Source organism: Geotrypetes seraphini, chromosome 10, assembly GCF_902459505.1.
Source record: "Geotrypetes seraphini chromosome 10, aGeoSer1.1, whole genome shotgun sequence".
NCBI classification, from domain to species: domain Eukaryota; kingdom Metazoa; phylum Chordata; class Amphibia; order Gymnophiona; family Dermophiidae; genus Geotrypetes; species Geotrypetes seraphini.
In genome coordinates, this window is record NC_047093.1 from 130,426,718 (window position 1) to 130,452,211 (window position 25,494).

Sequence of the window (25,494 nt, forward strand, 5' to 3'; positions counted from 1 at the left end):
GCTGCGGCACCTCTAAAAAAAATTTGGGGGAGGTAGAAGAAATGTGGGGAGGGACTCAACTCATGACTCGTCGAGTGTGTCACCCCCGAGGTCAGGTGGATCCCCATAAGGGTTCCCCCAAGCTCAGTCTGGCACCAAACAGGGACAAGAAGGCTACTAAACAACTTCCAATAGGCCTACACTAACCAATGGAAGACTGGCACAGCTTACCACACCTACTGAGATTGAGACTAGACTGGTTAGACTAGAGGGAAGCACAGCTATTAGTATTACAGCCAACATTTTGACTCAGTCTCCACCTGCTAGTCATGATGAGTTATTATCCATCAGTGAACTGTACCGGTCTGGAGAGATGCTAAAGAAGAACCTGTTTACAGTTATCATTCTTATGGCTGATTTCTGTTTTACATGTAATAAAGATTAAAGTTTAAAAAAAATGTTATCTGGCTGATCCCAAAACGTAGATCTATTTCTCATACTTCATTTCCAGGGATGAGCAAAGGCTCTTCCAAGCATACCTGGATAGTCAGTTTTTATGGACTTTTTCCTCCAGGAACTTGTCCAAGCTTCTTTTGAATAATGTTATGTTACTTACCTTGATTACAGCAGACAATTGTGGGGTATAAGAAACAATATGGTATATCTTTTGCCACTGGTTCCACAGCTTAACTTTCTGTGATTTGTTTTCAGTGTGCTGGTCATTAGTTTTTTGGAGCATCTCCTTATTTCTTGCTTGAAAGGTGAAAAAACTATACCCTATTTAACATCTTCAAGCTGAACAGCCCTTACCTGTTTACCTTAATTTCTTAAGGGAGGTGTTTCAAATCCTTTATCATTTTTGTCACCTTTCTTTGAACCTTCTCTGGTTCCACTATATTATTTTTAAGATGAGGTGATCAGAAATATACACAATATCAAGTTGCTGTCACACCATGGACCTATACCGAGGCAAAACCAGCATTTATTACCTGGAATTGGGATCACATGTTGAATTGCTTTGCACTTGCCCCATACAAATTTTCATGTGCCGTTTACACACCATCCTCTGGTCTCACAAGACCCATCTGTAAAATTCTCTGGACTGAGAATGACTTTTTTATGCATACACAAATGCTGCAGATTTCTTTTGGCATACATGGTTACACGGTCTCTAAAAAAATGTAATTTATTAAGCAGAAACAAGTACAAAAAGGACATGTTGTACAAAAGAACAAAAAAGAAATCAGAACTGCTAAAATATTAGTTTACCGATCCTTTTATGAAGCCGCACGCTAACCTCTGTGCTAGCCGAAAAACTACCGCCTGCTCAAGAGGTGCTATTACGTACGTTAAACCGCTTCATAAAAGGAGCCCTAAGATCTGGATGGCAGCAAAAGGAAAGAGATAAAATTCCATGCTTCAGTTCGTAACCATATGCTGGAAACCTCAGGCACAAAACGGCTAGGCTTTAGGTTACATGAAAATGGCTTCTGAATCTCCTACAACATGCCAATCCACAAAAAAGCAGCAGCTGTGAAAGTGAGGAAACATGGAGTTAGGGAATCCTGGGTCTTCTGGCGTTATGATGGCAGCAGACCCTGCACATGCCTTTGTAAACTTGTTAGTGAGGTTTGTAACTCCTGCAGCTTCTGTGATAACCAGTGAGGCGGTGACCCTTTTGGCACCAGCATGTGCAGCGCTTGGAGGGCAGCTTCCATAGAGTATATCTCAGAGCTATACTTCTCGTCATGGTCAGGTTCCTCTCGTGGTCGCTTTGCTGAGGGCTGCAGGGATGAAAAACCACCAGAAACTTATTATTATGTACTTCATTAACACATACATTGTCACCAACCTTTTATTTGGTTACAGCTTAATTTTAAGGAACCCCTGCACACTAGGATAATGATTCTACTGTCACTGTTCTTGTATCTCAACTTGAGGCAGTCACATACTCCAACATGTTTCCTTAAAGGTATTTCAGTTTTATCAAGATGGACACTATGGGGCCCATAATCAAAAAACAAACAAACAAACAAAAAAGTCTAAAAAGTGGGGGCGATCATGGAAGGGGGTGCGCCGAGGGCAGGAGGGCCTGGGATCCCTCCTGCCCAGATCTTAGTGGGGGTGGGGGGTCACCTGGGCAGGAGGGCTTGGGCTCCCTCCTGCCCATATCGTAGTCGGCGGGGTGGTCGCTGGGCCAGGAGGGCTTGGGCTCTCTCCTGGCCCGATCATAATCGTGCGGAGGGGGGGGTGGTCACGGCTTGCCGGGGCAGGAGAGCTTGGGCTCCCTCTTGCCCCGATGTTGAAGGGGGGGGGTCACGGCTTGCCAGGGCAGGAGGGCTTGACTCCCTCTGGCTCCGATGTTGAAGGGAGGTCACGGCTCAATGGGGCAGGAGGGCTTGGGCTTCCTCCGGCCCAGATCGTTGTCGGGGTGGGGGGGGGGAGAGATTCTGTAACCGGTGTTGTTTTTGACATGACACTGGTTACAGAATCCAGCTTTTAGGCGAAGGACTGGCTCCTCCTTCGCCTAAAAGCTCTTGTGTTGGGGTTTTGGGACTTAGGCTTTTTTTTTTTTTGGTTGATTATATGTTGTTAGTGTAGACGTTGATGGTCGTAGAGGCTGAACGTAGAGGCAGGCCATTATCAAAAGAAAACTCCTTTTGGATGTTTAGGGCCTTAGGCCAAAAGGGGACTTAGATGGTTTTTTTTTTAATTATGCCCCTCCACGTTATAGATTTTATAGATCTCAAGTGATTTTTTTTAACCATTTGCATTAATGAAGTAACTGGTTGAAGTTTTTGACATCTCACTTGCCTCCTTTCATTGGTTTGCTTTGCTATATTTTTGAGTCAAATTTCTTCTTTCCCCTTCTGGTTTGCCTGTTGTCTTGTATTGAAGTCGAGATGCCATTTTAACCAAGGGACGATGTCCTCAGTTACTCAGAAGAACAATTGCAAAAATTGATGCAAATACCTATGCAAAGATCTTAGCAAGAGCGGTTGAAGTAAAAACAGACATGGTGGGGACAGAATTAAATTTGTGTTGATGCGGGTTCTCTGAGGCAGCATGGTGAAACGCGCCAGAACCTGTTGAACCCCTGCATTAAAAGCTATGTCTGTTTTGGGGGCGTGGCTTGGAGCGCGCACGATATGGCAGCCTAACCGCAGCGCTCCCGTATCCAGGCAACAAACGGAACAAAAATAAAACTTCTACTTTATCATATCGATATTAAAAATATATAAAACAACGTCGGAAATGGCTAGCATGAAGCAGGGGAAAGCTGAAAAACCTTCAACATCGGGAATATCAGCAAAAAGAACAAAAGTTACTCCCCTGTCACCATCGAGTGTGCCGTTCCCGATGGAGACTGAAGAACTCACAGAAAAGTCTGATATCATGACTGAACTATTCAAAATAAAACTGATGCTGACTGAAAATGCCAATAAAATATCTGAGGTAAAAGAAGAGCTTCTTAACATGAAACAAGAGATCCAAACGGAGAGACTGAGAATGACAGTGCTGGAAGAAAAAATGGAGAGGTTTGAATCCTTCACACAGGAATATGACAAAGATAAAAAAGAAGTAGCAGCTTTAAAAAATCAAATGGTGGACATGGAAAACCGAGGAAAAAGAAAGAACATCAGAATTTTGGGGCTGGCTGAAAATATTGAAGGGGGAGATCCTGTACAATTCTTGGAAAATCTTTTACCTAAACTGCTTCAGCTCAATTCAAAATGGCCGTTAGAAATTGAAAGAGCCCACAGAATCCCCACAAGAAAGCCAGTAAATCAGGCTGCTCCAAGACCTTTGATATTCAAGGTTTTAAGGTATCAACAAGCTCAAGAAATATTAAAAATGGCAAAAGCAAATAAAAACTTGAACTATAAAGGATCAAAACTGATTTTAGTTCCGGATTTTGCTAAATATACAGCAAACATAAGAAAACAATTCCTCACATACAGACAGCAGCTGAAAGAAAAAGGATACATATATGGACTATATTATCCATCTACTATGAGAGTATCCAGTGGAACTAAATCCATATATTTTCAAGACCCTGCAAAACTGAAAGAATTTTTGTCACAAAAAGAACCTATCTTTACATAAAAAACAGAATAATTCAGCTGAAGAAAGAAGAAAGAAGAAAGAAGAAAGAAGAAAGAAGATGGAAGAAAGGGAAAATAAAGAAGATTATAAAAAAAAAAATTTTTAAAACATAAGAAATGTTATTAATTGGAAAATAATTCATTGATATAGTGGATTCAATAATATAATATTATTTTATTAAATTAATAATTAATGGATTAATAAAATATTAACATCCACAATCATTAATATTAAAAAAAAAATAATAAAAAAATAATAAAAAAAAAATTTTTTTTTAATTATTAAAATATAAATAAATGAATTATTTACTTAAAAATTTATTAAAAATACACATTTTAATCAAAATAGAGAAATTATTTAATTATATAGCATATTAATTTATTATGATTAATGAATAATGAAATGATTACAATGAAAATATCATTAAAAATATTGAAAGGAAATTTTATTATTGCTATATTGAGAATAGGATAGAAAAATGAAATATATTAATTTATTATAAATACAATATTTTAATTCTGTGTAAGAAAATTATAATTTTATGAAATATATACAAGAAAATAATTTGATTATTGACAGGATTAATTAATAAAATAGATGTCTACTATAAGATTTTTATTTAATTCAATTATCCAGTCACATTAACTTGTTATAAAAATAAGAAATTAAGCTATTGATTGGTAGATAATTAATAAAATATGAATTTATTATAAAACTTATTTATTGATATAAAATGTATATTTTGTTCAAATATTTATTTAAATTAATTTATTATGAAGATGATCTAAGAAATGATTGAAATGCATTATTATTAATAATAATATTTTTATAAAAATGGATATATTTAATTCACATGATGAATAACAGAATATATAGAGAATAAGAGCTATAGTTGTAATATATTTATTTATTCAGAGTATTATATTATATATATGCATGATATTGAATTTAATTTTATGAATCAAATATACATAATTCTCAATAAATTTATAAAATTTTATAGATCAAATGGACATAATTTACAATGATATAAGGGTGGAAGTATTAAGAATATATAGAATTTAGAAATATGTTTTTGAATGATATAATGAATTATTAGTTGCCTGGGAAAGGAGATTTAGGTTTTGCATGACCAATGCGTGTTCCAAATCAGAATATGATAATGGGTGGGAAGGGAGGGAAAATAAGGGGTGGGATAAGAGATAAAATTTTATTGAATGTGCTGGAAACTAATCTTGTAAATTATCATAGAATATTGGTTACAACATAATTATTAATTAGATGGACATAAAAATGTATTCCCTGAATGTCAATGGTTTAAATCATCCTATTAAGAAGAAGAAATTATTATCGTTCCTTAAAAATCAAAATGCGGACATTTACTTCATTCAAGAGACCCATCTTTCAGAAATTGAATCAAAAAAATTATCTGGAGGTTGGATTTCTAAATGTTTATTTGCACCGGCTTTAAAAAAAAAAAGCTGGAGTGGCTGTTCTAATAAACAAAAAATGTAATGCAGATTTTAAATTAATTAATTATGATCCCTTAGGAAGATGGGTACATATCGAAATGGTTCTGGGAAATACAACCCTGAATTTATTCAATTTATATGCTCCTAATACGAATCAAATGGAGTTTTTTAAACAAATTCAACAATTACTTTTACCACTGGCTACATCTAATTTAATAGTAGCAGGGGATTTCAATGCTGTAATGGATCCGATATTGGATAAAAAACCAAGTAAAGTTATAAAATCATTAGGTTTAGATAATTTGATTCTATCTTGTGATTTAGTAGATATATGGCGAATTCTTCATTTTAATGATCAGGAATTTTCTTTTTGTTCTCAGGTTCATAAATCTTTTTCACGAATTGATTATATATTTGTTTCTAATAATATAGCGCAGCGTGTACTAAAAGCAATAATTGATCCCATTATAATTTCAGATCATGCTGGTGTGTGGATTAACCTTCAAAATTATGATGTTGAAAACTTTGATTCAATATGGAGATTTAATAATGATTTATTAGAGGATTCAAAATTTCTTGAAGATTTTAAAATAAAAATGCAAGAATTCTTTCAATTTAATGAATCAGATGATATTAATGCTGAGATCTTATGGGATGCTTTTAAAGCAACTATGAGAGGAAATATTATTTCATATTCAACATTTATTAACAAACAAAAAAAAAAACAATTTCTTGAGATGGGAAAGCAAATTAAATTATTAGAAAATAAATTAATTGAGAAATGGGAAAATAATACATTACAAGAATTATTAAAATTAAAAGTTAAATATAATGAGATTTCTTCCCAAATTGTGAGGAAAGACATTTTCAACAAACAAGTACAATATTATGGAAATTCAAATAAAGCGGGGAAATTATTAGCAAACTTTCTAAAAGCAAAGAAAAGAAAATCTAAGATTATTGCAATTAAAGATACACAAGGTAACACACATACCAACACAAAAGATATTATAACAAAATTTCTTGATTTTTACAAAGAATTATATACTTCCAATTCTTATAAAAATAAAGAACAAGACGGATTAACTTTTTTAAATTCATATATTGGACCAAATATTCCAGATCATATAAAAGGAAGTTTAGAAGAACCTATATCTTTAAAAGAAATAGAAACAGCATTGAAGTCTCTTAGAGTTGGATCCGCTCCAGGTGGAGACGGGTATACTGTTGAATTTTATAAATTTTTCCAAAATATCATATTACCACATCTGTTAAATTTGTATCAATATCAAATAAAGAATGAAAATATTTCTGGTACTATGGCAGAATCGATAATTATAGTCTTACCAAAACCAAACAAAGATCCTACTCTGGTTTCAAACTACAGGCCTATTTCATTATTGAATGTGGATAATAAATTAATGGCAAAAGTATTAGCATTAAGATTGGCAAAAGCTCTCCCTTTCATTATTGATGTACATCAAACAGGATTTATTGCTAAAAGACATTCATCAAATAATACTAGATTAGCATTCCACTCATTAAATTTAGCAAAAAATATAAATGATCCAGTTTTCTTTTTTTTTTTTTTAAATTTTTATTTATAAATTTTCCATTCTTACAATATTTGATTCATTTATAATATTATTAATTATTACATGTGAAAATTTCATCATTAATATTTCATATTGTTTAAAATATAATATGATAAAGATTATACAATGTTCTATAAAATATAAATCCCTTCCCCTTTTTATATAATATATTTCCATTAATATTCAATTCCCACCCCAATCATATATAATTTTTATCATTGTGCTAAGAACTAATCATTAGAATAATTTGTCAATGGTTGCCAAATTTTCTTGAAGTTAGGAAGATTTCCCTGTTGTATCGCTATTATTTTTTCCATTTTATAAATATAACAGACAGAATTCCACCAGAACGTGTAATTTAATTTGGTATAATCTTTCCAATTTTGAGTTATTTGTTGCATGGCGACTCCTGTTAATATTAGTAATAGCTTATTATTATTTGCTGAAATCGGACTCTTAGTTCTCATTGCAGTGCCAAATAATATAGTGTCATATGAGAGTCCTACATGATTTTCTAATAACTTATTAATTTGGGGCCAAATTGATTTCCAAAATGCGTTTACACAGGGACAGAAAAAGATTAAATGATCTAACGTCCCTATTTCTAATTTACAATGCCAGCATCTATTAGATCTAGTACTATCTATTTTTTGCAGGCGCGTTGGGGTCCAGAACACTCTATGTAATAAAAACAACCATGTTTGATTCATAGATGCTGACCTTGTAGTTCTTAATCTCCAGGACCAAAATCGTGGCCATTGAGATTCAGAAATAGTCTGACCTATCTCAATACTCCAAATATCCTTAAGACCTGTTTTCTTTTTTTTATTTAAAAATCCGTATATTAATTTGTACCATTTTGCGGCTTGGTGACCCAAAAAATCCGTCTGGAAACATAGAACCTGTAGACTATATTTATTATTTAGATTTTTCCATTCAGGGAACCCTTCTTGAATGGCCTGCTTCAATTGCATCCATTTAAAATATTGTGTTTTATTTAAACCAAATTTATTTTGCAATTGTGAAAAACTAAGCAGTGATCTTTCTGATATAACATCATTCAATGTTCTTATTCCTGCATTTATCCATTGTTTCCAGACGATTTTAATTCCGCCAATTCTGATCCTGGAGTTTATCCATATTGATTGATTTAAAGATTTAGTAATAGGTTCTGGTGATAGATTACTAATATATCTCAATGTTTTCCAAGTGTCAAATAAAATTTTGTGGTCTTTGTATCTTTTAGGCATTGTTATAGTTATTAGCTGTTCTGGATATAAAGGAAACAGGAGCCGCCATTCTAAATACAGCCAATCTGGTACATTTTCTAAAAGGTCTGGGAGGATCCAATACATACCCTGTCTTAAAATATAGGCTTGATGATACCTATAGAAATTTGGAAAATTTACCCCCCCTTCCATAATTGGTCTTTGTAATGATACTAAAGCGATTCTTGGTCTTTTCCCACACCAAACAAATTTTGTAAGAACATTGTTAAGTTTTTTATAAAATGACCCCTGAAAAAATATTGGAATCATACTCATTTGGTAACAAACCACAGGCAATATCATCATTTTAATTGTTTGAATTCTTCCCCACCAAGAAAGATGTAATGGATTCCATTGCTCACACATTTCTGTTATTTTTTTTAATAAAAGTTTCTCATTCTCTTTAACTGTATCTTCAATTGTATTTTTAATCATAATTCCTAAGTATTTAATTCCATCTTCTTTCCAAATAAATGAATATGGATCAAATAATCCTTTGGTACAATGAACATTAATTGGGAGAATTTCAGATTTGTTCCAATTAATTTTATATCCAGAAAAAGTACCATATTTTTCTATTAAATTAAGTATACATGGAATAGTAGTTTCCGGTTTTCTTAAATATAATAATATATCATCTGCATATGCAGATAATTTAAATTCAAAACTATTAAATGATATTCCCTCTATCTCCTTAGTTTTATTTATTGCAATTAATAAAGGTTCTAGGACAATATCAAAAAGTAATGGAGACAAAGGGCATCCTTGTCTAACTCCCCTATGCAAGTTAAATCTATTTGATAAATTATTATTAATATATAATCTTGCTCCAGGAGAGCCATACAATGTCTGAATCATTTTAATAAAACCGGATCCTATACCAAACCATTGTAAAGCTTGGTATATAAAATTCCATTCCACTCTATCAAAGGCTTTTTCTGCATCTAAAGATATTAAAAAAGCTGGATCAATTATATTTTTTGCTATATTTAATGAATGGAATGCTAATCTAGTATTATTTGATGAATGTCTTTTAGCAATAAATCCTGTTTGATGTACATCAATAATGAAAGGAAGAGCTTTTGCCAATCTTAATGCTAATACTTTAGCCATTATTTTATTATCCACATTCAATAATGAAATAGGCCTGTAATTTGAAACCAGAGTAGGATCTTTGTTTGGTTTTGGTAAGACAATAATTATCGATTCTGCCATAGTACCAGAAATATTTTCATTCTTTATTTGATATTGATATAAATTTAACAGATGTGGTGATATGATATTTTGGAAAAATTTATAAAATTCAACAGTATACCCATCTCCACCTGGAGCGGATCCAACTCTAAGAGACTTCAATGCTGTTTCTATTTCTTTTAAAGATATAGGTTCTTCTAAACTTCCTTTTATATGATCTGGAATATTTGGTCCAATAATTGAATTTAAAAAATTTAATCCGTCTTGTTCTTTATTTTTATAAGAATTGGAAGTGTATAATTCTTTATAAAAATCAAGAAATTGTGTTATAATATCTTTTGTGTTGGTATGTGTGTTACCTTGTGTATCTTTAATTGCAATAATCTTAGATTTTCTTTTCTTTACTTTAAGAAAATTTGCTAATAATTTACCCGCTTTATTTGAATTTCCATAATATTGTACTTGTTTATTAAAAATGTCTTTCCTCACGATTTGAGAAGAGATCTCATTATATTTAACTTTTAGTTTTAATAATTCCTGTAATGTATTATTTTCCCATTTTTCAATTAATTTATTTTCTAATAGTTTGATTTGTTTTTCTAATTCAAGAAATTGTTTTTTACGTTGTTTGTTAATATATGCTGAATATGAAATGATATTCCCTCTCATTGTTGCTTTAAAAGCATCCCATAAGATCTCAGCATTAATAGTATCTGATTCATTAAATTGAAAGAATTCTTGCATTTTTATTTTAAAATCTTCAATAAATTTTGAATCTGTTAGTAAATCATTATTAAATCTCCAAATTGAATCAAAGTTTTCAACATCATAATTTTGAAGATTAATCCACACACCAGCATGATCTGAAATTATAATGGGATCAATTACTGCTTTTAATATTCGCTGCGCTATATTATTAGAAACAAATATATAATCAATTCGTGAAAAGGATTTATGGACCTGAGAACAAAAAGAAAATTCCTGTTCATTAAAATGAAGAATACGCCATATATCTACTAAATCACAAGATTGAATCAGATTATCTAAGCCTAATGATTTCATAATTTTACTTGGTTTTTTATCCAATATCGGATCTATTACAGCATTGAAATCTCCTGCTACTATTAAATTAGATGTAGCCAGTGGTATAAGTAATTGTTGAATTTGTTTAAAAAACTCCATTTGATTCGTATTAGGAGCATATAAATTGAATAAATTCAGGGTTGTATTTCCCAGTACCATTTCAATATGCATCCATCTACCTAAGGGATCATAATTAATTAATTTAAAATCTGCATTACATTTTTTGTTTATTAGAACAGCCACTCCAGCTTTTTTCTTTAAAGCCGGTGCAAATAGACATTTAGAAATCCATCCTCCAGATAGTTTTTTTGATTCAATTTCCGAAAGATGGGTCTCTTGAATAAAGTAAATGTCCGCATTTTGATTTTTAAGGAACGATAATAATTTTTTTTTCTTAATAGGATGATTTAAACCATTGACATTCAGCGAATACATTTTTATATCCATCTAATTAAAATTATGTTTTACCAATATTCTATGATAATTTACAAGATTAACTCCTAGCACATTCAATAAAAATTTATCTCCTATCCCACCTATTATTTTCCCTCCCCTCCCACCCATTATCATATTCTGATTTGGAACACGCATTGGTCATGCAAAACCTACATCTCCATCCCCAGGCAACTAATAATTCATTATATTATTTAAAAACAAATTTCTAAATTCAATACATTCTTTATACTTCCACCCTTATATAATTGATATTTATATCAATTTAATCTATATATTTTTATAGATTTACTGAGAATTATATATATTTGATTCATAAAATTAAATTCAATATCATGCATACATGTAATATAATACTCTTAATAAATAAACATATTACAAATATAGTTCTTATTCTCTATATATCTGTAATTCATCATATAAATTAAATATATCCATTTTTATATAAATATAAATATTAATAATAATGCATTTCAATCATTTTCATAGATCATATATATCTGTAATTCATCATATAAATTAAATATATCCATTTTTATATAAATATTAATATTAATAATAATGCATTTCAGTTATTTTCATAAATCATCTTCATAATGAATTAATTTGAATGAATAATTGAATAAAATAAACATTTTATCTCAATAAATAAGTTTTATAATAAATTCATGTTTTATTAATTATCTACCAATCAATTACTTAATTTTTTGTTTTTCATAATAAGTTAATATGACTGAATATTTGAATTTAATAAAAAATTTTATAATAGATATCTATTTTATTAATTAATCTTTTCAATATTCAAATTCTTTTCTTGTATATATTTCATAAAATTATATTTTTCTTACATAGAATTAAAATATTGTTTTTATAATAAATTAATATATTTCATTTTTATATATTATTCTCAATATAACAGTAACTAATTTTCTTTTCAATATTTTTAATAATAAAAACATTGTAATTCGTTTCATTATTCATTAATCATAATAAGTTAATATGCTATATAATTGAATAAATTCTATATTTGATTAAATTATGTATTTTATAAATAAATTTATAATAATTTAATAATTTTTTATATTATATTTATATATATTTTTTTTTTATAATTTTTTTTTTTTTTTTCCTATTAATATTAATGAATATAGATGCTAATATTTTATTAATAATTAATTTAATAAAATAATATTATATTATTGCATTCAGTATATCAGTAAAAATATTTCCAGTTAGTATCATTTCTTATTTCTTAATTAATTTTTTTTTTAATAATCTTCTTTCTTTTCCCTTTTTTCCATGTCGTTTCTTATTTCTTCTTTCTTCTTTCTTCTTTTTTTTTTTCCTTCAGCATAGTTATTTTTTCCATGTCCTTTCTTGTTTCTTCTTTCTTCTTTCTTCTTTCTTTCTTCAGCATAGTTATTTATTTTTTTTTTTTTTTATGTGAATATAGGATCTTTTTGTGTCAAAAATTCTTTCAGTTTTGCAGGGTCTTGAAAGTATATGGATTTATTTCCACTGGATACTCTCATAGTAGATGGATAATATAGTCCATATATGTATCCTTTTTCTTTCAGCTGCTGTCTGTATGTGAGGAATTGTTTTCTTATGTTTGCTGTATATCTAGCAAAATCCGGAACTAAAATCAGTTTTGATCCTTTGTAGTTCAAGTTTTTATTTGCTTTTGCCATTTTTAATATTTCTTGAGCTTGTTGATACCTTAAAACCTTGAATATCAAAGGTCTTGGAGCAGCCTGATTTACTGGCTTTCTTGTGGGGATTCTGTGGGCTCTTTCAATTTCTAACGGCCATTTTGAATTGAGCTGAAGTAGTTTAGGCAAAAGATTTTCCAGGAATTGCACAGGATCTCCCCCTTCAATATTTTCAGCCAGCCCCAAAATTCTGATGTTCTTTCTTTTTCCTCTATTCTCCATGTCCACCATTTGATTTTTTAAAGCTGTTATTTCTTTTTTATCTTTGTCATATTCCTGTGTGAAGGAATCAAACCTCTCCATTTTTTCTTCCAGCACTGTCATTCTCAGTCTCTCCGTTTGGATCTCTTGTTTCATGTTGAGAAGTTCTTCTTTTACTTCAGTTATTTTATTGGCATTTTCAGTCAGCATCAGTTTTATTTTGAAGAGTTCAGTCATTATATCAGATTTTTCAGTCAGTTCTTCAGTCTCCATCGGGAACGGTACACTCGATGGTGACAGGGGAGTAACTTTTGTTCTTTTTGCTGATATTCCTGAAGTTGAAGGTTTTTCAGCTTTCCCCTGCTTCATGCTTGCCATCTCCGACGTTGTTTTATATATTTTTAGTGGCGATTTGAAAAAGTGAAAGTTTTATTTTTGTTCCGTTTGTTGCCTGGATACGGGAGCGCTGCGGTTAGGCTGCCATATCGTGCGCGCTCCAAGCCACGCCCCCATGATCCAGTTTTCTTAATATCTTTAGATGCAGAAAAAGCCTTTGACAGAGTGGAATGGAATTTTATATACCAAGCTTTACAATGGTTTGGTATAGGATCCGGTTTTATTAAAATGATTCAGACATTGTATAGCTCTCCTGGAGCAAGATTATATATTAACAATAATTTATCAAATAGATTTAACTTGCATAGGGGAGTTAGACAAGGATGCCCTCTGTCTCCTTTACTTTTTGATATTGTCCTAGAACCTTTATTAATTGCAATAAACAAAACTAAGGAGATAAAGGGAATATCATTTACCAGTTTTGAATTTAAATTATCTGCATATGCAGATGATATATTATTATATTTAAGAGAACCGGAAACTACTATTCCATGTATACTTAATTTAATAGAAAAATATGGTACTTTTTCTGGATATAAAATTAATTGGAATAAATCAGAAATTCTCCCAATAAATGTTCATTGTACCAAAGGATTATTTGAACCATATTCATTTATTTGGAAAGATGATGGTATAAAATACTTAGGAATTATGATCAAAAATACAATTGAAGACACACTCAAAGAGAATGAAAAACTTTTATTGAAAAAAATAACAGAAATGTGTGAGCAATGGAATCCATTACATCTTTCTTGGTGGGGAAGAATTCAAACAATTAAAATGATGATATTGCCTGTGGTTTGTTACCAATTGAGTATGATTCCAATATTTTTTCAGGGGTCATTTTATAAAAAACTTAACAATGTTCTTACAAAATTTGTTTGGTGTGGGAAAAGACCAAGAATCGCATTAGTATCATTACAAAGACCAATTGTGGAAGGGGGGGTAAATTTTCCAAATTTTTATAGGTATCATCAAGCCTATATCTTAAGACAGGGTATGTATTGGATCCTCCCAGACCTTTTAGAAAATGTACCAGATTGGCTGTATTTAGAATGGCGGCTCCTGTTCCCTTTATATCCAGAACAGTTAATAACTATAACAATGCCTAAAAGATACAAAGACCACAGAATTTTATTTGACACTTGGAAAACATTGAGATATATCAGTAATCTATCACCAGAACCTATTGCTAAATCTCTAAATCAATCAATATGGATAAACTCCAGGATCAGAATTGGCGGAATTAAAATCGTCTGGAAACAATGGATAAATGCAGGAATAAGAACATTGAATGATGTTATATCAGAAGGATCACTGCTTAGTTTTTCACAATTGCAAAATAAATTTGGATTAAATAAAACACAATATTTTAAATGGATGCAATTGAAGCAGGCCATTCAGGAAGGGTTCCCTGAATGGAAAAATCTAAATAATCAATATAGTCTACAGGTTCTATGTTTCCAGACGGATTTTTTGGGTCACCAAGCCGCAAAATGGTACAAATTGATATACGGATTTTTAAATAAAAAAAAGAAAACAGGTCTTAGGGATATTTGGAGTATTGAGATTGGTCAGACAATTTCTGAATCTCAATGGCCACGATTTTGGTCCTGGAGATTAAGATCTACAAGGTCAGCATCTATGAATCAAACATGGTTGTTTTTATTACATAGAGTGTTCTGGACCCCAACGCGCCTGCAAAAAATAGATAGTACTAGATCTAATAGATGCTGGCATTGTAAATTGGAAATTGGGACGTTAGATCATTTAATCTTTTTTTGTCCCTGTGTAAACGCATTTTGGAATTCAATTTGGCCCCAAATTAATAAGTTATTAGAAAATCATGTAGGACTCTCATATGACACTATATTATTTGGCACTGCAATGAGAACTAAGAGTCCGATTTCAGCAAACAATAATAAGCTATTACTAATATTAACAGGAGTCGCCATGCAACAAATTACTCAAAATTGGAAAGATTATACCAAATTAAATTATACGTTCTGGTGGAATTCTGTCTGTCATATTTATAAAATGGAAAAAATAATAGCGTTACAACAGGGAAATCTTCCTAATTTCAAGAAAATTTGGCAACCATTGACAAATTATTCTAATGATTAGTTTCTTAGCACAATGACAAAAATTATATATGAATGGGGTGGGAAATGATTAATTAATGGAAACATATTATATAAAAAGGGAAAGGGATTTATATTATATATGTTATTGTATAATCTTTATCATATTATATTTTAAATAATATGAATTATTAATGATAAAATTTTGATATGTAATAATTGATAATATTATATATGAATCAAATATTGTAAGAATGGAAAATTTATAAATAAAAATTTAAAAAAAAAAAAAAGCTATGTCTGTTTTGAAGTTGAGCAGACAGAAAGTATTTTAAAAAGATCAAAAAAAGTTAAAAAAAAGTGAGAGAGCATTATATTAATAGATATTACAGGGACCAGTGCAATGATTGAGAATTGAGCCGTATCAGTGGTCTCATAAGCTAAAAACGGTTCTCTGAGCATGAAAAGTGTTAGAAGGTGTGTGTTAAAATCACCTGTGTGCACATATAGTTATATCTGTATAAACCCACCAGGATGTTTGAAAAAACAAAACAAAACACCCAATTGGGCACTTTTAAAGTGCCTGTACCGGGGCTCCGTGGATGACGTCACCCACATGTAAGAATATGTTGCCTGCTTGTCCTGGGATAAATGCCGTTACAATAATCAAATACAGGGCTATTTGAATAGTTTTACAGTAATGATACTTTTATGTATTATTGAGTAGGGAGGGAGGGGAGGGGAGGTTATTCTATTCAATAAGAATAATTTAAATATTAGATTTCTTACATAATTTTTAAAATATTACAGAATATTAATTTGTTATGAAATGTTATACTTAAAGCATATATGAGAGTTAATCAAGTGTGTATCTTTAAGTTCATATGAGTTTAACTGCTTCACTTGTTGTAACATGCAAAAATGAATAAAGAATTTAAAACAATAATCAAATAAAGGACAAATAGTACTTCGTAGTACATCCCAAAATTTTTAAATGACAAAGCTTCCTATAATCTACAGACCAATCAAGAGATCCTTTAACAAAGCCGCAGTAATCACTCCGATGCCCATAGGGATTTAATGGGTGTCAGCGCATTTGCCTCGCCCTGGCTTTTAAAAAATACGACTAAATTAATTTTAAAACATGGCTCATCATCTGAATCAGCTACCCCCTCCATATTGGATCAGGCATCATTATGAATCGTTTTTCACTTTACCCCTTTTCAGTAACACTCATCAAGAAAGCAAAACAAGCTATGCATAATTATTTCTCCTCCAACAGTGAAAGATCATTTCAAAACTACTCTATGGCTGTAACTGTAAGAGCACAACTTTATCCCTTCCTTCAAGAAAGACTGGCCGTAGCTCTACCCTACCTGTTTCTCTTTTGAAATGATGGGTTTTTGCAGCTGCATCTCCTCTTCTGTGTTGCTTGTTTTGAAGTTGGTGAAGTATTTCTGAAGCACAAGTTTTTCCTGATTGACTCTTTCTAGTCTGGCTTCCTCTGTCTCATCAGAATGGCAAGTCTGAAAGAAGTCATTTTTTTTTGTAAATTCTTTATTCATTTTATAACTTACATCAAGTGTACAGTAAATATCAAACAATTATAATACATCACTTGAAAAATCTTCAATATCATACACCAATAAGATTTAACCCCCACCCCCTCCCAAATTCATATATAACTAATATATACCACCTGAAAATAATCTTATGGCATTCATATATATATTCTTGTCTGTAAATTCTTTATTCATTTTTGCATGTTACAACAAGTGTAGCAGATAAACTCATATGAACTTAAAAATACACACTTGAAGTGTCAGTTATCCTCTAATAATAACAAGCTTTTAATGATTTTAACAGGAGTTGCCATTCAACAAATAACATACAATTGGAAGGATTATAGAGGGTTAAATTACTGCTTTTGGTGGAGTTCGGTGTGTCATATGTATGAAATAGAAAAAACATGGTGATCTGCACGGGGCAGGAGCGTAGGAAGATCGCTCCTGCCCCGAAAGCCCTCTAGACCACCAGGTAAGGCCGGGAAGGCGGCAGGGAGGAAAAAAATATGGGTTATTTTAAAATTAAGACTGCTTTTTTTATTTTCCCCTCCCCAGAAAAAATTGTAATTATATGAAACCGCAAATGGAGACACCGCGAATGGGGAGGGGGAAGTGTATAATACAATGTCAGTATAATACTTATGAAACAACTAATAAATACACATCATAACATTCAAATAATATAGATATGATGCTAATGTGTTTCTACAATACAGCTTATCCTATAGCTGAGGGGCCAAGTGCAGTTATTAGATAGGGACAAGTTGAATATTGAAGTACCTGCAGCAGTACAATGACTTCTGAAGGTAAAATTCACAGTGCTACTGTCACATCAGCAGCTTAAAATACCAATCAAGCTCTGTAGCAGCTGAAAAAGCACCAGCCCCAAATACACTATGCTTCTACAGAGCCATGCAAAGAGAAATTTAATTTTAAATCTAATAAAAGATTGGAAAACACAGACTTCTGAATAAAACTATGGCAGTGATATCTGTATAGAGGACAAGGAGGAGACTAGAAGCATTAAAAAAAACAAAAAACAACCCAGTAGAAAGTACAGAGATATGACCTTAATAAAGGCAGCCCTTAATACATAGGGTGAAGATGAGACATTTTCAGTTCTACTTTACTGCAGGTTAAGATACCTGGCTTAAATGATTCATAATTATGATGGATGACTTCTATGGTTATTTGACTTCCTTTGAGCCTTACCTTGTTCAGAAAAAGAATCACTTTGTTCTTCACCTCTTCAGAATGGAGACTCTGGGAAATTGCTTCTTCGTGGCTTGTTTCCTGTAAACAAATAACAGCAATTTTTAAGAGAGACAACCAACATATATCCTTGTCCAGCAAAAGAAATGAGGATAATGTACCGTATTAGATAACGCGCACCCGTGTAAAACGCACACACGGGTATACCGCGCGGGGAATACAAATTTATGTAGTAAAATGTTAATATAGCGCGCACACGCGTATACCGCGCATGCTAAAACCTCCTCCCGCCTACTCCGAACCGGCATCCTCCCCCCCCCGCTCGCGTCACCCCCCCTCCCCCGCGATCCTACATCCCTCCCAGCACTGCAAATACAACTCTTACCCGATTGGGCACTGGCACCAGCACCAATGTACAGCATGTGCCAGTGCCAGTTCCCGAAGATCCTCCCTCGTTGGTTTAGGCTAGGCTGGGCTGGGCCGAGCGGTGCAAGATAGATCCTCCTTCTTCCTCTGCCGGGCTGGACTAAGCTTTGAGCATTTGCACATGCTCAAAGCCTTCTGGTCTCGCTCTCTCCGAGATAATCTCGGAGAGAGCGAGACCAGAAGGCTTTGAGCATTTGCTATTCTGATTGGCCCAGGCGCCTTAGGCCCCACCAGGAGGCGGGGCTTTGGTGCCCCTGGGCCAATCCAGCCCCATTCTTCATTGAGCTGCATGCCGGACGGACGGGTTTGGCACCCGTCTGTCCGGCCAATCTAAAATAGGTACGGGGAAGGGAGGGTGGGGTGGGGGGGGGGTCGGCCAGGGGGGGGGCGATCGGGGGTTCTTGGGGGGGCGGACGTTGGGGGGGAGGGGGGGTGCGTCGAGGGCAGGAGGGCCTGGGATCCCTCCTGCCCGTACTGTAGTGGGGGTGGGGGTAGGGGGGTCGCCTGGGCCAGGAGGGCTTGGGCTCCCTCCTGGCCCAAACGAGTCGGGGGTGCCGCAGGTGCCTGGGGCAAGAGGGCTTGGGCTCCCTCTTGCCCTGATCGTGTCGGGGGGGGGGGGGGTCGCGGCTGCCGCAGATCAAGAGGGCTTGGGCTCCCTCTTGCCCCGATGTTGTGTTTGGGAGGGGGAGTGATTCATCGCGGCAAGAGAGATGCCTCATCTCCCCTACCGCGATGCTATCACTCCTCTACCCAAACTGACGCGGGTCGCGGCAGTTTGGGTAGAAGAGTGATGGCATTGCGGTAGGGGAGATGAGGCATCTCTGCTGCCGCGATGGTTAGGTTGCCGGGCCGCTGAACTGATGGCGCCAGCGGCCATCAGCTCAGCGGCCCGTTTTTCGGCACTTAGACCTGGTTTTATTTCATCTAAGTGAAACAGGTCTAAGTGCCGATTAAATTGTTTTGGTTATACCTGTTGTAGGTCGGCCCACCTCCCGCCCACTGCCCGCCCTTTCCCCTCCTCTAAACACACCTCTTTTCTCTCTGTGCGTTTAGAGGCAGGGGAAAGGCCTAAGTTGGTTTTAGATACGTCTAAAAACCAGCTTTGGTTATGGGTACTTGGACGATCAGGCTTTTTGATCGTCCAAGTAGCCACTTAGGACACTTTTTAGACGTTTTTTTTTTTTTTTTAAATTATGAACCCCATAGTGATTAAGGTCATAAATGGAAAGAAATCAATGAAACCTAATACCCTTTGTGTTACAAACTAAAAATATATTAGGTTTAATTCTTACTAATACTCTCTGAAATAATATGCATTCTATATAGATGTCAGAGAGTATTAGTAAGAATTAAACCTAATATATTTTTAGTTTGTAACACAAAGATAGACCTGTAAGCAGTATATATTCCAGGACATGCAAACATCATAGCAGATTCACTCAGCCGCAAACTTGACTCATAAATGGTCTCTCAATTCCAAGATATGCCGACTGTTTAGGCTATAGGGGACCCCTGCCATAGACCGCTTTGCTTCATAAGACAATGCCATCAATTCTGTTCACTTCGTCCAGTGTCTCAAGCCATTGCATGGGATATTTTTTCCATCCATTGGTCAGAGATTATTATATGTCTTTCTACCGTTTCCACTCATACCCAGTTCTACAGAAAGTCATCAGGGATTCCACTCACCTCATCCTAATTGCTTCACAATGGCCCAGAAAAATATGGTACCCACTGCTCTTGGACCTACTTGAGCCAGGACCCCAATCCTGATTCCACTGGAATCCCATCCTACCCTCCTTTCACAACAGAATAGACCGATTCTTCATCCAAATTTACCTAACCTCCTCAAACAAATTTCAGCTCTCCAAATAGTAAAATCAATTCTCCTAGCTGCTAGATGACCTTCAACCAGGAGATCCTACCAATCTAAATGGACTCACTTTTCTCATTGGAGGACATCTACCCCAGGTCAGATTCCTGTTGTATGTCTAATTCCTCAAATCCTGACTTACCTTCTCCATTTGTCTCATTCAGATATCAAGACCAATTCAGTACAGTTTCATTTATCTGCTATATTGGCTTATCATAACACAGTGGATGGAAAACCAGTCTCACGTTATCTCCTAGTAGTTTGCTTCATAACGGGTCTCACCAATCTCTGCCCTCCCATTCAGAACCCAATACCACTTCCATTCTGTAACAATTCTGGACATCTGCAAAGCAGCAACCTGGTTTTCAGAGCACACTTTTACTAAACATTACTGTCTGAACCAGAGTTTAGCATAAGACATTCATTTAGGACAATCAGTTCTACAAAACCTATTTGCTCCTCAAATTTTTTCCACCAACCATACAGTATACAGCTTATAGCTAGGGACTCACCAATAAGTGTGCCTGCATCTCCCCTGCTTGTCTCCAGAGAAAGCGAAATTGCTTACCTGTAACGTGGGTTCTCTGTAGACAGCAGGGGAGTGCAGCCACACTTACCCTCCCTCCATCCCTTCAGAGAGAGAGAGAGAGAGATATTTTAAGCTAGAGACAAACTGACCTGGCAAGGGGAGGGGCCACAGAGGGCAGAAGTCCTTGCACATCCCAGTAAGAAAAAAGCTCACTGTAGCTAGGGGAGAGAACGACACACAGGCTCAGTGTGAGGAACTCACCAACAAGTATGGCTGTATTTCCCTGCTGTCTATGGAGAACCCACATTACAGATAAGCACCTTTGCGTTCCTTTTTGTATAAGCATCACCCAGTTCTGCCAGCAATGTTAGGATCTCAACATAACAGGTACACTAGATAGAGTTTGAGCCCACAGAGACAGATAGGGAAATATGATAAAGTACCTGAATGTAAATCACTTAAGATATAAGTGGTATATAAATAAATAAAAAATAAAATACAAATAAAGCATTTAGTACTAATTTAATATTTAGCCTCATACTCTCCTACCTCTGCAAACTGAGTGAAAGCCTCCAATGCATGATGATGAATGATCCAGGAGCTGTCAGACAGAAGTGAATAAAACAGAGTAGACAGCACAGGAAGAATACTGGACTGAAATAAAAACAGAAAAATAATCTAGTAACAATAATTAATTTTACTTGTAACACAATTGTTCTAGAATTACAAATGATTCCATGAGGAAACACTGAGCCAATTTAACATCAGATTTAATTAAGAATAGTATTGAAAGGGAGGGGGGGGAGGGGTTTATATATATATACAATTGTTATTATCTTGATGGATTTATCAAGTGTTGTTTTTGAACCTATATATCACTTTTTATTGTACACTTGTTGAATGATTAAAAATGAATAAAGAATTATAAAAAAACCCCAAAAACATCAGATTTGTAATGTAAATTTATTTTCAAGTGATTCCATTTAATTCCAGCTGCTCTACAGCCAGACATGCTCTATGGCTCCCCGGGCCTGATATAGTTTCACATTAGAGTTATAATGATAAGATGTTCAAATGCTCAAATTAATTGTGTTTATTATGAATTTTTGTACACTTGATGAAAGTTTAAAAATGAATAAAGAATTTAGAAGCCATATGCTCAACCATCAACATATGGCTCTAAAGACCAGTTTTTTTAAGAGATATTTTTTGATGTATTAGGTTAGATTTTCTGAAACAGGTAGGGAGAGATTGGGGTTTTTTCTATTTTAATTACAATTGTCATACATATTAAATGTGTTACATAATATTTAAATTATTATAAAATATGAATATAAGAATGATATGTTGTATTTAAAGTGTTACATGAAGGAAAATCAAGTGTGTATTTATAAGATCATATGAATTTTTCTGATACAGATGCCGCTGCTGGGTCAGACCAGTGCTGGGCATGATGGACCACTGGTCTGACCCAGCAGTGGCATCTCTTAAACTGGTCTTTAGAGCCATATGTCGATGGTTGAGCATATGGCTTCTAGTGTGAAACTAATGTCAAAGTTCTGCCGTCAAATGGCATGCAAATCACTGCTGCATTAAAAAATGTGCATTATCGGAAAAAACAGCACAAACCATGGTGGAGCCCAATGTCTGATCCACAAGATTCTGCGAGCAGACAGAAGGATAAATTATGTTCTTACCTGCTAATTTTCTTTCTTTTAGTCTCTCCAGACTGGCATAGTTCACTGATGGGTAATAGCCCATCCTGACCAGCAGGTGGAGACTGAGGCATAAACTTTTGACTGTAGTACAAGTGGGTTGTGCATTCCCCAGTACACTCCGTCTGCCGAATAGCCAAGCAGAACCAAGAAACTAACAACTGTGAACTTTTTGGGGGGGTAAATCTTTATTCATTTTTAATTCTTACATCAAGTGAATTATAAATAATAAAACAATTTTCACAAATCACTTGTAATTACAATCATATATTCTTATAAAATAAAAATAAATACCCCCCTCTTTATCAATATCCCCATGAACTGTGAACTAAAATAGCAATAACACTTCAAATGAGGAGCAACCACTTAACATAAGGAAATACTGTTGGAAATTGAATAGGATAAGGACTTTCATAAATGTCCCCACAGCTCGCCATCTATGCCAGACGAATCAAAGGCCGCTGTTCTTTTTATCTCCCCACCCTCACTAAAAACACGAGATCCCGCGAAAAACCCATACTCTCCACATGAATCCTGAACAATACAGACAGACAGGGCAGAGGGGCTACCATAGGAATCACCCTCCCCCCCCAGCGGGCCCCACGAAAAGATTGCATGCGCTGAAAGGAATGGAGCTTGGGCGGGTCTGGGGTGGAGCTAGGGCAGGGGTACTCAGTTGGTATTTGTTAGGCTTAGGGGGTACTTGGCTTGAGAAACACTGGTCTAGACCACCAAGGATTTACTTTTTAGGGGTGTAAGGGAAGTGTAAAGAGGATCTTTGGGCCAGGAGTTATTACGTCCCGATGCAACTGTTACAGAAGAGCAGGCTAACTCTTCCAAGTTTATTAAAATTTAATATATTGCTTATAACAGCTGTCTAAGTGGTGTACAAAGTTACAATATTTTTAAAAAGTTTTAAATTTGGGGGGATAAAAACAAAGGCATATGATGTACAGGAATGAGTGGAAGAGTGGGTGGAACTACAATTGTAAACAGAATAGACTACATAGAAGGAGGGTACATTAGGGAGGGGTTGTTATGCTCTTCCTTTTTGAGAATCATTAGCGGCGGGGAAATCAAAGGTTGTACGCATCCTTAAATAGGAAGGTTTTTAAGTTTCCTTTGAATTTTCCAAGATTAGTCTCTTCCCTCAGATAAAGTGGGAATGTGTTCCAAAGTGTAGGGGCTGTGACTGAGAAAATTTGCTTCCTAGTGGTATCGTTAAAAATATGTCTTACTTAAATTATACTTTTTGGTGGAATTCAGTGTGCCATATTTATAAGATGGAAAGGGTATTTGCTCTGCAACAAGGTAATTATAATAAGTTTAAAAAGATTTGGGGGCCACTGGCGATTGAATAAGATAAGGGGGTGGGATTCTGAAGGATAATTGATAATTGTTATTTATTGGTATATGGGCGGGAGGGGTGGGCTTCTTATAATTATTTATTTGGAGTAATACAAATAAGAATGTCAAGTGATGAATTAAGGTATTTCTGAATGAATGTTGTACACTTGTAATTTTTGAAAATGAATAAAGATTAAAAAAAAAAAAAAATGTCTTACTGAGGGGATGTGCAAAAGAAATTGGTTGCAGGAGCGAAGTGGAGAACAGTAGGAGATGAGTAATCTGTCAATAAATCCAGGTATGTGTGAATTTTTTATTTTGATTTTAACGGTTACTCTGTGTTGGATCAGTAGCCAGTGAGATTTTATTCATAAAGGTGTAGCATGGCAAACTTTTTGGCTTTATATATTAGTTTGACTGCAGTGTTTTCGATAATTTGAAGTCTGAGTTCTTTTTGAGTAATTCCAGAATATAATGAGTTACAGTAGTCAAGTTGTGATATAACTAAAGAATGTAGAAGAATATTGACTGAAGAGGGCTCTAATAGATTAGAGATTGATTTTATCATTCTTCATTTATAAAAGCTTTTTTTAACTTCCTGAGACCTGGTGTTTGCTTTAAAGTCTTCCTAATGGACCACCAGCTTTTGCTTCTGTGTAAAACTTTTTTTCTGCATCAGGCACCCATAAAGCTGAGCACAGATATAGTGCTAACTATCTGCTTCCATCTGTGCCAGCATAGTCTCCTACCCTCCATGTCTGATGCCTCCGCTTTAACCTTGAGGTTTCATAACTTCACATTGTTACTGAACACAGAAGCTGTGTTGGATTTTGCTGTGATTAATCATTGCTAAAGACAGATTTCACTCTGTTGCTTTTACCTTCATCTTCATTGCTAATGAAACCGTGCTCTGAGCAATTACCTGCATTTCTGCTGGTATATGCAGCTTTCTTAAACAGGACAAAAAATCCAGAGTTGCCAGATGTACATGGGAAAGTGGTTCCAGCTGGACGAGAGACAATACTAGGGACAGAACCTAAAAATAAAATAAAGGCCTGTTAAATCTGATGTACTCTGAAAAATGGACACTTAAAGAGCATCTACTGTACTTGTATGTTGTCTTCATTAAACTGAAGCATTTCCTTTTCTTTCTGAAGCCCATATTTCTGAAGCTCTTATTTTCCTTATAGATCAACCATTATTATTCATCGACCCTGGATTCGCCAGCATTCAAACCCCATACCCAGTGAACCTGGGCTGTGGTGGAAGACCCTATTAGCTAATCA

At 34.4% G+C, this 25,494-nt stretch overlaps 1 protein-coding gene across 3 annotated transcripts in view; it reads right to left on the bottom strand.

The window, feature by feature from the left end:
* Nucleotides 1–1,152: 1,152 nt before the first annotated feature.
* C10H1orf112 (chromosome 10 C1orf112 homolog) overlaps nt 1,153–25,494 on the bottom strand; it is a 104,477-nt gene continuing 80,135 nt past the window's right edge. For 2 of the 3 annotated variants that reach the window (XM_033962137.1, XM_033962139.1), the window contains 5 exons: nt 25,131–25,244; nt 21,696–21,800; nt 18,319–18,399; nt 16,918–17,067; nt 1,153–1,763 (listed from right to left, as the gene is read on the bottom strand). In XM_033962137.1, the coding sequence (XP_033818028.1) occupies nt 1,560–1,763; nt 16,918–17,067; nt 18,319–18,399; nt 21,696–21,800; nt 25,131–25,244 (654 nt within the window). In that variant the 3' untranslated portion in view covers nt 1,153–1,559. The remainder of the gene's footprint in view (nt 1,764–16,917; nt 17,068–18,318; nt 18,400–21,695; nt 21,801–25,130; nt 25,245–25,494) is intronic. The other variant, XM_033962138.1, reaches the window with a different exon arrangement.